Source organism: Triticum urartu, chromosome 3A, assembly GCF_056163025.1.
Source record: "Triticum urartu cultivar PI428250 chromosome 3A, HENAU_Tu73, whole genome shotgun sequence".
Taxonomy (NCBI): domain Eukaryota; kingdom Viridiplantae; phylum Streptophyta; class Magnoliopsida; order Poales; family Poaceae; genus Triticum; species Triticum urartu.
Window position 1 is genome coordinate 50,690,685 of NC_141875.1, and position 12,556 is coordinate 50,703,240.

At 43.4% G+C, this 12,556-nt stretch overlaps 1 protein-coding gene across 1 annotated transcript; it reads right to left on the reverse strand.

The window, feature by feature from the left end:
- Positions 1 to 1,039: 1,039 nt before the first annotated feature.
- Positions 1,040 to 3,000, reverse strand: LOC147978427 (uncharacterized). The gene is made up of 5 exons (XM_087516596.1): positions 2,761 to 3,000; positions 1,845 to 2,209; positions 1,621 to 1,758; positions 1,313 to 1,396; positions 1,040 to 1,172 (listed from the first exon to the last, which is right to left on the reverse strand). Exons 1-5 carry the CDS (start codon positions 2,998 to 3,000, stop codon positions 1,040 to 1,042), a joined length of 960 nt encoding a protein of 319 aa, XP_087372722.1.
- Between the last annotated feature and the right edge of the window lie 9,556 nt (positions 3,001 to 12,556).

The window sequence follows — 12,556 nt, forward strand, 5'->3', positions numbered from 1 at the left end:
AAGTAGTCGTTGAATTTGGAAGTAGCTTTGTAAGTGTTGCTTACATGACAAACTGTCAAAGTCCAAGCAACTATATCATCAACGAGAAAAAAGAAGGAAAGTCAAAGGAATGACCAAGACGAGAAGAAACACAACCAAAATTGTAGTCTACATGACTTCTTTCTAAGTCTCACATAATTTGAATTTCTCTGACATTCCATGTTACTGCAACGGATCCTATAAAATATTTCACCTTTTCTATGATCATCTCTATTTTAGGTAGAGCGGAAGGGCCACTCATTATATTAGCAACTAGCCTAGCCCTAGCCAATAGTGGTCAAACCACCATACTCATGACATGTTCTTGATATTGATTGAGTTGGAAGGAACGACAGCCGCTTTGTTCATGCAAGATTAGCACGTAGAAGATGGGAATTGAGGAGGTTATTTGGATATTTGTTGCCAGGCGACGTGCAATCATGAATTATTCAAGCTCAGTCTCAAGCTTTTTTATGTTTGACCGTATTTATACTATAATAGACCAACAAACATTAGTAACATTAGATTCATGATAAAATATATTTCTGTTATTTGGTTTCACAAGCATTGACTTATTTTTGCACAAACTCGATCAAACTTTAAGATAGTTTGATCCTTCAACAAAGTTGGAAGTACGCGCAAGTATTACATATGCATGTGTACCCTGGTCTGTGTGTAGGCATGCATGTAAGACCATGACGGGCCAGCTGCCCCACACAACATGCATATTGTGCATGCAAATGTATATATATCAGGAAATATCAGACCTATCTCAAAAACAAGGAACCAATATCAGGACGTGGAGCGGCATACTCCATATTTTTATGGAGAAGTGAAAGACAAAAGAAAAGGCAACCTATATAACATCGCAAAACTGGAACTGAAGAAGCACGACGACCTTAATAAAACTGGCAAAACTGAGTTCAACACACGATGTATATATTTCCCGATCCATCGATCGATCTACTAGTCTCTCACGGCACCAACAAAGCTAGCAAGGCGGCCCTCGACTCAAGTCCAATCACAAATAATAATTCATATAATAACTCAGTCCGCTCAGGGCGCCGCACCAGAACACGAAGCACGAGAGACCTTTAGCCGACTCCACCCCTTTCGACAAATCTGCATACTTCCCCTCCAACCTCTCCCCTGTCCTGCATCACCCAATTCAGCGCCCAATTAGTAATCATATACACAATATCAGCATCAATATATCATATTATATATCAATGAATTCTCAGTGCAATGTAGTATTTGTTTGTAAGTACTGTAGTAGTTAGTTAGATAACAATACTTCTTTACGGAGTCCACGATTTCGCCAGCCATCTTTGCCTCTAATCTGGCTTCTGCCACCCCAGCCTCCAGCCGCTTCACATCCCTGCATCATCAAAATTCAAAAATCAAATATATCATTCGCATTCCACAAATTGAAGAGAGGAAGATAATTTCATGGAGGTCGATCGGCAAATTAAAGTGCTGTTATAAAACTAGCCATGTACTCTCTCCGTCCCATAATGTAAAACGCTTTTTGACACTACACTAGTGTTAAAAAAATGTCTTACATTATGGGACAGAGGGAGTAGTATATATATATACACTTACGCACGGTAAGAGTGGATGGTGGCATTAGACGACTGGACCTGCGCCTTGACTAGATCCATGGAGCTCATCGCGCTCCTGTTGTCGGCCTCGGCCTTGAGCCTGTTGGCCTCCACCATCTTCTGCAGACCCTTCAGCTCCCTGCGCCCGTCCATCCAAACAATCAATCAATCATCTTGATTATGCATGTAACATGCTAAGGATGTAGCATGATTGCATGTACATACGCGGAGAAGGTTTTGTGGGCGCGGCGCTCCTCGTACGCCGCGAGGTCGTCCAGGAGCTGGCGGGCGGCCGCGACGACCTCGGCCGTCTTGTGCTCCCTGCCGTGGCCGTCCCCGTTGAGCAGCTCGATCAGCAGCGCGTTCTTCTTCTTCTCCAGCACGCTCCGGCGCTCGTTCAGCAGCTGCTTGGCGAGCTGGTCGGCCGTGGGGCCGTTGGTGGGGGCGGGGGCGGGCGCGCCGAGCAGGGAGAGGAGGTTACTGACGCTCTTGACCTCCTCCCCGTGGTCGCCGTCGCCGCTGCTCCTCGGGGTGTCGTTCATCAGCGCCACCGCCAGCTGCTTCTTCGTCCTCATCTTCTCCTCCTCATCCTAGTTAATTAGTGAATTAGCACAAACCACAGTTAATCTAGTGTCACACGATCATACTAATTAGTCAAGAAAAATATGGTACGATCGATGTTTCAGTGGAAGTAATATTGGTCTTGCGACCTCCTTGGAGACCAGACCAGATCAGACGTTACGACAGTAGAGCTAGCTAGTCAAGTTGCTCAAACTAAAAGCCAATCAGATCATGTAAAAATAAGCTTAGATTGGAGAAGAAGTCATATCAGATCAGATGTTCCAGTAGTAACCAATGCAACATGCATATGAATGATCAAATCAAGGAAATATCAGAGAGAAGAGATCGTGCTAAATTGCTAGATTAAGCTAGCAGCACCAAACTGATCATCAGATCGATCGACAGATCATAGCAAGAGAGATGCATGAACAAAGTAAATATCAAAGAGAAGAGATAATCGATCATGCTAGCTAGGTAATCACACACGTGAAAGTAAGCAGATTAAGCTTAGACAATCAAGCACCAAACCGATCAAGACTGATTGGCAGATCGGAGCAAGAAAGATGGAAACTGATCAAACCTTCAGCTGGCTGGCGTACTTGTCATAGGACGAGAGGCCGCGGGACCCGGAGGCGATGGCCGCCGCAGCTGGCCGGTGCAGGGGCGCGCGCGGCGCCGAGGAGTGGTAGTTCCTTTGCATGAGGCCGAGGAAGCGTGGCGCCGCCATGACGGCCGCCCGGCACGCCAGGTCCGCCGCCGCCGGGGACGACGCGCCCATGAGGGCGCCGCCGGCCGCCTGCTGCAAGATCGCTGCCGCCATCTCGACGACGATCAGCTCTGGTTTTCGCTTGACCTACGTGCGTGCGTATAATTGGTTACGTCAGAGGCGTAGGATCATGGAGACATATATATGGCCGGAAGGATCGTACGAGCTCGAACGTATCGTACGTGCGCATGTCTCTAGCCAGAGATTTTAAGAGAAAATGGGCCGGTATATCTGTTGATTCTCCCATGCATGCGCGTCTTGCAGGACAAGAAAAGGGCGCGCGGTTGCACGTACGTAGGTTAGCAAAAATAACTGTCGTGTCGATCATGGTCCAAATTAACCCCTCCTCCTTGACTTGCAGCCCAAGATGAAGCGAGATTGCGACTGATCGTGCGTACATATATATTGGAGAGTCTTCATGTGCCCGTGTGCATCGTCCAGATACTAGGACCTTCATTTTTTTTTTGAAAACAAATTTGGAAATAAAAATCCTACGTGCCAACTTTTTTCGGGGACGTGTCAACTTCATAAACACGCAAAATTTCTGCGAGACATATTATTATGTGTAAATAGGCGAAGCAAGAATATGCCAGTCATTCGCAAAAACAAAAAAATATGCCAGTCAGTGAAGTGCCACAAGGATGGTTCTACAGTCAACTAGTATAGACTACAGAGTAAAAACCAGGAAAACAGCCACATTGTACGCCAAAATTACAGAAAATAGTTGATGATCACTTCTTTGCAAGATGCCACCACTCCACGGAGTAATTACGTTGCAAAAAAATCATTGATCATTCGCTTAGCATTTTTTAGAGCAAAACTGACAAGGGTGTGCTCGTCAGCCTGTAGACTAGTTTTCTCTTCTTCTCCTCCCACCGTTGACAAGGGGGTATCGAACCCAGGGTCTCGTCCTGAGAGAGAAGGTGATACAACCAGCCGAGCCGGCGAGCTTTACTGATTACTAGTAGTGGGGGCGACATTTTGTGGCGCCGTTTGAGAGAAACTGTCCGTACGTTTTCATTTAGAAAAATACATAGAGTCCGCGTCTCCGTCTAAAACAACATCTCAGAAAAAATAAGTAAAAAAGAAAATATACCACCGCAGCCTACCAGCGAGCGCCACTTTGCATAACCCTCCATTTAAAAAATATCAGAGGTCCTCACCTCCATCTAAAACGAAAAAATACATTTAAGAAATAATCCTCACCTTCATCTAAAAAAATTCTAAAAGATTTCTCACCGCGGCCAACCAGCTTCCGCCATGTGGCATAGTTGGTTGGCCGCCCTTCACGCGACTTTTAATGGGTTTAATGAGACAACACAAACTATTAAGAACCAAACCTCTGCGCAGATTTGAAAATTTTCTGAAATTACGAACGCAATTGTTCCTAAGGCAGAGCAAATCATTAAATGCTGCAAACATTTTCAAAAAATAGTGAACACTTTTTTGAAACGGGAACATCCTTTGCAATTCCAAAACAAAATTTGGAAAAGCGAACATTTTCTGACACTCTCGAAGAAAATTTTAAAACACGAACATTTTCTTTTTTTTCTTCCACGAGAGGTACGCGTTTGCCTCTGCGCCGTGCCTCTCAGAAATGAAAAAAATGTGTTTTCTTTTTTTTTTCCACAAGAAGCACGGATTTTACTTCCGCCAGAGGCACGGGTTTGCTTCCATAAGAGCCACGATCGTGCCTCTTTCAGAAACAGGAAAAAACATATGCTCCCAATTCGATTTTTTGTCTGGTTTTTCAAAAAAAAAAAAACTCGTCAAAACCTATCAGCATGGGATCTAGCTTTGAAGATCTCGACGTGAGGAATCCAATGATGAAAATAGTTCGAGATTTGGATGCACGGTTTAAGAGATAAAACATTTTGAATAAACGGACCTACGATCAAATGGGCGTGACCTCTGAAAAGAGTGCTCTTTAATTAGCGATTTGGGGAAAATCCCGTGCTTATTCTTACTAGGCATAGCCTAATAGTCTGTTTTTTTCGGTTTTATTCTTTTCGCCAGTTTTCTCGTATTTTTTTTGTATTCATTATTTTTAGAGGTTTCTTTGCTATTGCAATAGTTTTCTTTGGCTTTTCTTTTTTACTTCTTTATACTTTGTTTTTATTTGTTCCTTTCATCGACTTTTTTTCCTCATTTTTCTATTGTTTCATTGTCGGGTTTTTTTGTTTTTGTTTTTCCAACACATGTCTACTTTGTACAGATTGTACATTTTTCGTACACACGTAAAAACAATTACACTCATTTCACACATATATAGACATTTTAAAAATTGAACCAAATGAGCAGTACGAAAATAAAAATGTGAAGGAAAAGTAAAAAAAACACGCAGGATATCGGCGTGACGTGGCTTTTCGTAACTGTGCTGGCCCATTTGGGGCTCGCAGCCGGCTAGCCGTGCCTAGGCAATGCAGTAAGCGGCACATAGCCGCTCCCGAAAATTCTATTTGAGCTCTTTGCTTCAAACTGTCAGCAAACGCAGAAGTAAAATGATCAAGCGTGAACAATAGACGGCCCACTTTATCACACAGACCAACCTTTTTTTTTCTTTTACTCGTTTTCATATTTATTTAGTTTTTTATTTTATCTATTTTTCATGTTTTTATTTATTTTCCTTCTTATTTCGAATTTTCATGCGTTTTGATAATGTTCAGAAATTTCAAACATTTTTCATGTCTTTAAAATTTGTGCAAAATTCAAGAAAAATATTCGTGTTTTAAATGTTGTTCATTAATACAGAAAATGTTAGAAATTTCAAATAATAAACTTTTTTAAAAAATCGTTATTTTCAAGAATTGTTCGGCTCTTTTAATTTTTTTCGTAAATTCAAAAGTGTTTACATTTTTAAAAATAGATTGGATATTTTTAAATCGTATTTTTCAAGAATTGGTTGGGTTTTGCATTTTTTTAATATAAATTCGAAAAACAATTCGCATTTTAGAAAACAGTGATTTTCAAAAAATGTTCCTAATGTCCAAAAGTGTTCCTATTTGAAACATTTCTACATTCTCAAAACCGAATGTTTTGAACCTGCAATTTTTTTAAAATGCCCACATTTTTTGAGAAATGGGATGTGTTTTTGAAAATTGGAAAAATTTTTGCAAATTCCAAAAATTTATCAAAATCGGAACACTTTTTTTTAAATCTGAACACTTTTTGAATTCCCAACAATTTTTTACATTGCGAACAGTCTGTCACAAATAGTGAATAAAATTTTAAATTTTAAAAAGATTCAAGATGCTAAAAATTATTGAAATTTATGTTTTAAAAGGAAAAAAAAGAAGTAGGATTAAAAAAAAGGAAAACCAACAAAATATGAAAAAATCAAGTTTGAAAATTCAAAACAATGTATTAGATCTGTCGTGGCTGCTGGTTCTTATAATCCGTGTTTCCTAATTAAACATCAAACCTCATTAGTTCGTTTGGCGAAAAATGAGTGCTCACTAGTGGGAGGTGCAGGTTTTGATCCGTCGCATGAGGTGCATTCCTTTTCCAATGATATTTTCACTGTTTGCGCGCGACAATGGGCTCGGGAGCTATCCCAGTGCGGCGCACGACAATCAGCTACAAACACGCGTCGTATAGGAACTCCCGATCCCGGATGTACCTATCTTTGAGACCATCAAAACTGAAAGTATGTGTTTTGCCCAACACTCGCTGTCGAGAGCGGACCTGCTCTACAGTCGTAAAATATCTACAACATGCATATGTGCACTTGTCTCACGAAAAACCCCGTGTATGTGCACTATATGGAGTAGAAGACAGTTGTCGTCACAACCGCAACACGGGCATGAGTGTTTGGACTCTCGTCTGAAGAAATGGTTCATCATATGTATTCGGGCCAGGATGTCAATGCCATGCTTCCACTCTTCGATAGTTTCGACCACAACCTTGCAATCTGATTCCACGTGAATTCGGTGAATGTAGAGATCCTTAACCAGTGCCAAAGCTTATTTGATAGCAAGTGATTCGAGAGTGGCTGGATCAACGATATATTTCTGAAAACAATAGCAAGTGCCCCTCCCCCCTCTCCCGAGAAATACCTTCTTAATCTTGACATATCGCACTCACGGCTCCGTATCCACCAATCCTTGTGGGCGTGTTTGGTTTCTTGCGTCGCACCTGGCTCGCACCCGCCATGCAATATTCAGTCCGTTTGGTCCCATGTATGCCATCCCCAGCCTGGCGCGCCAGATGCAAAAGGACACTTCTCAGCCAGGCTGAGGGGAACGCAGGATTTGGGCGTTTCCCTCGTGCAGGCCCAACTGGTGCAAATTGGTTGCACCTGCAATGCAGGCGTGGGGTAACGATTCCCTCGCGGCGGTGGGGGTCAGAGCGTCCCCTCGCCTCTCGCGTCTCATTTCTTTCTCGTTCCTAGCTCGAGTTCTCACCTCGCCACTCGTCGCCGTTCCCAAATCCGTGACGGAGATCGTCGAATCCTCGTCAATGTCCTCCCCAACGCTAGCTCCACCGCCCGCCGTCAAACTCCGCTGCCAACGGTGCCTTCACAACGGCCGTTGCTCTGCGAGATCTACACCCCATCGATTGGATCTGGGTGGTTGGGAGCCGGAGGCCCGCCGCCAACGCCGCCTTCCTGTCGCCCATGCTCTGCCAGATCTACCACCCATCGATCCGAGCATGGTGGATGAGAGCCGGAGACCCAGGAGGTGCCAAGTCGTCTGTATACCATCCCATTGAAAAAGTAGCAGGAGCCGCCCGATGTGTGCTTCGTGTTTGTTACATATTTGTTCCGGATCCTGTATTAAGTATTTCTAATCTCCCATCTTGACCTTGTTTTTGCTCTGAATGGTGAGAGGCGGATGTGGGATTCCAAGTATTGTCCGAGAAACGAACGTCAACTGGTGCTAATCTTCTCATCGGTTGTCTGTTCATCTGCATCCGCTGTACTAATTGCTAGCTAGTGGTGTTATTTTGTTGTGAATTCCTCTTTAAATGTCCATCTACTAGTCACTGTTTCTACTATGCTATTTGAGACAAACAGCAGGTCTAATGCATGGAATTAAGCTCTAATGTGACTTTGTTCAGTTTTTTTACTTGTTTGAGGAATTTCTAATAAATACAATTGAAACTTGATTTTTGGTTCAGAATCTCTAATGCAGCCTACCAAACAACATCTGTGGTATACAACAACTCTGGTGCATAGATATCCTACAGCCCACCAAACATATATCTCAATTCAGCTTTGCACCCACTCAACCAAGCCAAGCCCAGCCAGGATCCTCCATGCGATGCAGGCTGAAGCTGCCCAGACAACCAAACACACCCACATATCTTCGCATGATTTTCTGGAGGGTCTAGCCATTGCGCCGGTCTGGGTACTGAACTTGTAGGCGAAACTCCCTAGATTTCTGAAGGATTGAATATCGGATAAAAAGGAAGATATAAAGCGATGAGTTGACATGGGACTCTGGGAGATATCTTCATGGATTACTTTCCTCCATACCCTGCAGATTGCCCATCAAGTGACGGTCATCGGGGTAAATTCCTTGTGGGACATGATTTCATGCAAGGAAAACAACCAGTTATGAAGTTGTTATACATGAAATAAATAGATCGGTCTTCAGCTTTTACCTCTGGCAATTTTATTCATGAGTTTAGGACCTTGAATGTCGAGGCTTACAATTTAGCAAATCATGCACCTTCTTTAGGGGTTGACCTGCATGCTTGGTTAGGCCAACCCAACTAACTTCTCTTCGTCCCTATAAACATTGTGACGGATTAATACAACTATGTGAGATTGTCTAGAAATGTGTTTCTTGTACAGGTTGCAGTTGCACCCCTATGAGCCCGGTCCTGAGCCCACATGTAAGTTACAATAGTGCTATCAGCATTCCATTTGATATCTACAACCACCCGTAAAAAAGTCTGATCCATAGCACAAGTAGTATAACTATATAGCCACAAACCTGTAATACCGATGCTGCACTCACAAAATCCTCAAACAAGGGAGCTGTCAAAAAAAAGGGGCTGCGGGAATTACATGTAGAGATGCTTAAGGAAGGTCATGGGAGCCTCGGCTCATGTCTTTTTTAAAAAATAAAAAAACAAACCAGCAACTTTATTCATTTGAAACAACAAGTAGTACATCGTTTGTGAGAAAGGCTACATTGCATTTAAAGGCTCCTCAAACAATAGTCAGATGAAACCGAGCCAACCTAGCAAGCGCATGAGCAACCTTTATTTGCTTCTCGATTACAATGCTCGAACCTAGTAGAAATAGGAAAATCACAAGAAAAATGACAACAGTCATAAAAAATCAACATCGCCACACCCATTGGCTGTCCTTCATTCTTCATGGTGTCAATGACCCCAAACTGCCAGTATTAATGACAAGATGATTGCACCCTGCCCATTGTGCAAGTGATAGGCCAAACCTGAGAGCCAAAGCTTCAGCTGTTAAGACACAATAGTGCCCCTAAGTAGGTCTTGGTCAAAAGATGTGTCAACATTAAGTTTACAACGGCTCATGTCCTTGATGGTGTCCTTGACCCAAAACTTCTTGAAGTACATGCGTGTAGAGAAGTTTCTGAACTCGAGGAAGATGTCGCCCAAGAGGCACCGACGACGATGTGCATAGCGCTATGAAGGCACATGCCTACATCAGCAACTAGCGCAAAACACCATGTCGCCCCCAAGCCTCACCATATTCCCCTCCAATAGACACCACGGGCATCTAGGCATCGTTTCCAAGGAAGGGATGCGATGCGCCACCATCGCCGCTGGCGGATCCGATGAACCAGACCTAGGGTTTAACAATGCCTCCATTGAGATGACAGTTTTATATTAAGACACGACAAATTTATTTCTAAGAGATGACATTTTTATATTAAGACACGGCAAATTTATTTTTAAGAATGACATTTTTATATTAATAGATGATACTTTTTATATTAAAGATATTGAATTTCTATTTTTATTAAAGAGATGGCATTTTTATATTAAGAGATGACAGTTTTAGGTACATGGCATTTTTTCTCTGTTTTTGGGTCATGGCATTTAAAATAAATAAGACAGTAACTGGGCCTATGGGCTAATGGGGGGTCCCTCCCCTCGCGAACGATCCACCGTTGTGCTCCGGGATTTAGCGCATTTTCGGTAGCTTTGCTTACTCAAATTTGTGTGTAGGATGAATGGAAGTTTTGATATTGGGAAGAAGATTACATTGATCTATTGATAGCACGAAATTTGGTAGATGCTTGTGTACTCGTTGCTAGAATAGAGGCTAGAGATGAGACTAGATGCGAAGCAACGTCTACTTCGTCGGAATAAAAAGAAAAAAAATGTGCAAGCCGAGAAGCCGTAGATAGTAATAAAGACATAGAGAACATATTATTCTAACTAGTAGTAGCAGCTATGAAAGTTGAATATCTTTTGAAATGTCTAATTGTGGTTTCTATTTTTTGGTTTTGCTATCCTAGCCAAGAATTGGTGAATTATGTACTATGTATCAAAATGTCGTTGAAAAAAAAAAGAAAATGTGTTTCTGTGACAAAAAAATGTATACATAGAGGCACCAGCCGGCTGTGGCGGAATAGATGCGTCCGGTGAACTGCCGGACGCCGCGTCATTGCCCTACGCAGACGGATAAAAAACGAATAAAACGGAGAGTGCAGCGTTTCGGTGCCCAGATTCATCTGCACCCGTCCAGAAAAAAATCATACAAAATTCAAAACAAATTCAAAAACTTCCAATTTTTTTTGCATGGTAGACAATTTACCACGTGAGGTCCACTCCAAATTTTAGATCATTTGGACTTCTGATAAGCTCTCAGCAAAAAAGACAAATCGGATCAGAACAGTGCATGAACAGTAAACATTTTTATAGACTCCGAATTTGTCTTTTTTGCCGAGAGCTGGTCAGATGTCCAAATGATTTGAAAATTGAAGCGTACCTCACGCATCAAATTATCTACCACACACAAAAATTTTGAATTTTTTTAAAATTTTCTAGTATTTATTTTAATTATTTTCGTAAGGGAGATGCAGCTGAGCCTGGGCTCAGAAGTGGATTACCGTAAAACGGACATTTATTTGGTACCATGCGTTGGAGTTCGTTTACATCATTGTTCCACGCCCGTCAAAAAAAATACATCATTGTTCCACTGTTGCTTTACAAGGAAGGCGGTGTCCGTCCGCGACGGGGCGACTCCGATGACCGTCTCCTTCCTCTCGCCGTTCTTGAAGATGCCGCGCTCGGGGCTTCCAGCGGGGGTGGCGACGGCGCCTCCGGGCATCAGCCGCCACGTTGGCTGCGGGAGGAGGGATGAGGAGCCGTCGGGTAGTTGGTTCTGGAAGGTTGACCTACTGCTTCGCTTACCTCCCCGTCGTCGCCAGCTCCGCCTCCCTCCTACCTCGCGCCGCACCATGCCACCCATCCTCTATCGGACCTCCCTGACATGATAGATCCTGCACAGCACAGTGCAGTCTTCTTTGCCCCAATGCCAGCCGCTCAGAACACGCCGCGCACGGCAGCTGTTCGACCAAATGTCGCCACGGAGATGCCCTCCCCCCTCCCCGAACATACTTATTTTCTCATTCTCACTCCCAAACATAGTTTTCCCTGCTTAGCCCCCCTCTCTCTCCTGTCCTCTGGCTCACTCAACTTTCTCTTCGGCCTAACACTTGCCAGCAGTTATACGGACTGAATGCATGCGCGGTGTGCTGTTCACCAGCAAATCAGTTGAGGTCTGCAGTTGGAAGCCCATGCCGGGAAGCAAAGTTGCTGTCAGCTTATCACCGCCTCAGCCTCAGATCGACACACTGTCATGACCGGAGTGGGCTGGCGCCATTCAAACAGAGGTGAGTGAGGCATCCTCCCTCCCTCGTTTTACACATTTACTCCTTCCTGCCTGCCTGTGACGGCAATTGTGCCCATTCACCATTGTGAAGCGGCACATGATTGTCTTCTGTACCCTTCTAATACGTGTTGCCCCGTCTTAGCTGTTACACTATTGTTCACTACAGTTTGCAAAATATACTACTGTCGATCAATGCTACATACAAACCCCGTGGCCTAGTGGGAAGCTCCATGTTCGATAGTTAGCATAGTTAGCGTGAACTAAGGGCGCATCGATCATGAGTTTCTTAATTAGGACCTTGATCAATTCCCATTTCCCAAGTCTTCTCACATCTGGCTAAGTACAGCCAAGTTCAGACCTGCAGGCTCCCTTAATTAATTAGTAGGATCTCGATCGGCGCCCAAGCCTTCTCACAGCTAAGTCTTGTTAACAGTTAATCAATAACTGGCCAGTTGATCCAGAGCTGGCTGATAGTAGCTAGCAACTCTCAAGCATATTTAGACTTATGAATTGAGTTGTTTAAGCCAGCTGGGATGGTAGGTCAGACTAACTGTTCGCGTGTCGTTCTTATCTATCTGATCACATGCATATACCCATCCATCCCCATTTGACATTTGATGATCAACTGGCTGGCTTGCTGGACTAAGATAATAATTGGTGCGGATGTAGATCCTACATCCATTGAATCTGCGATATGATGTCTAGACAGCTTGATATTGGACAAATTAATGGATCAACTCGGCCTGTTTGATTAAGATATTGGTCTCTCGCCGTCCAGAT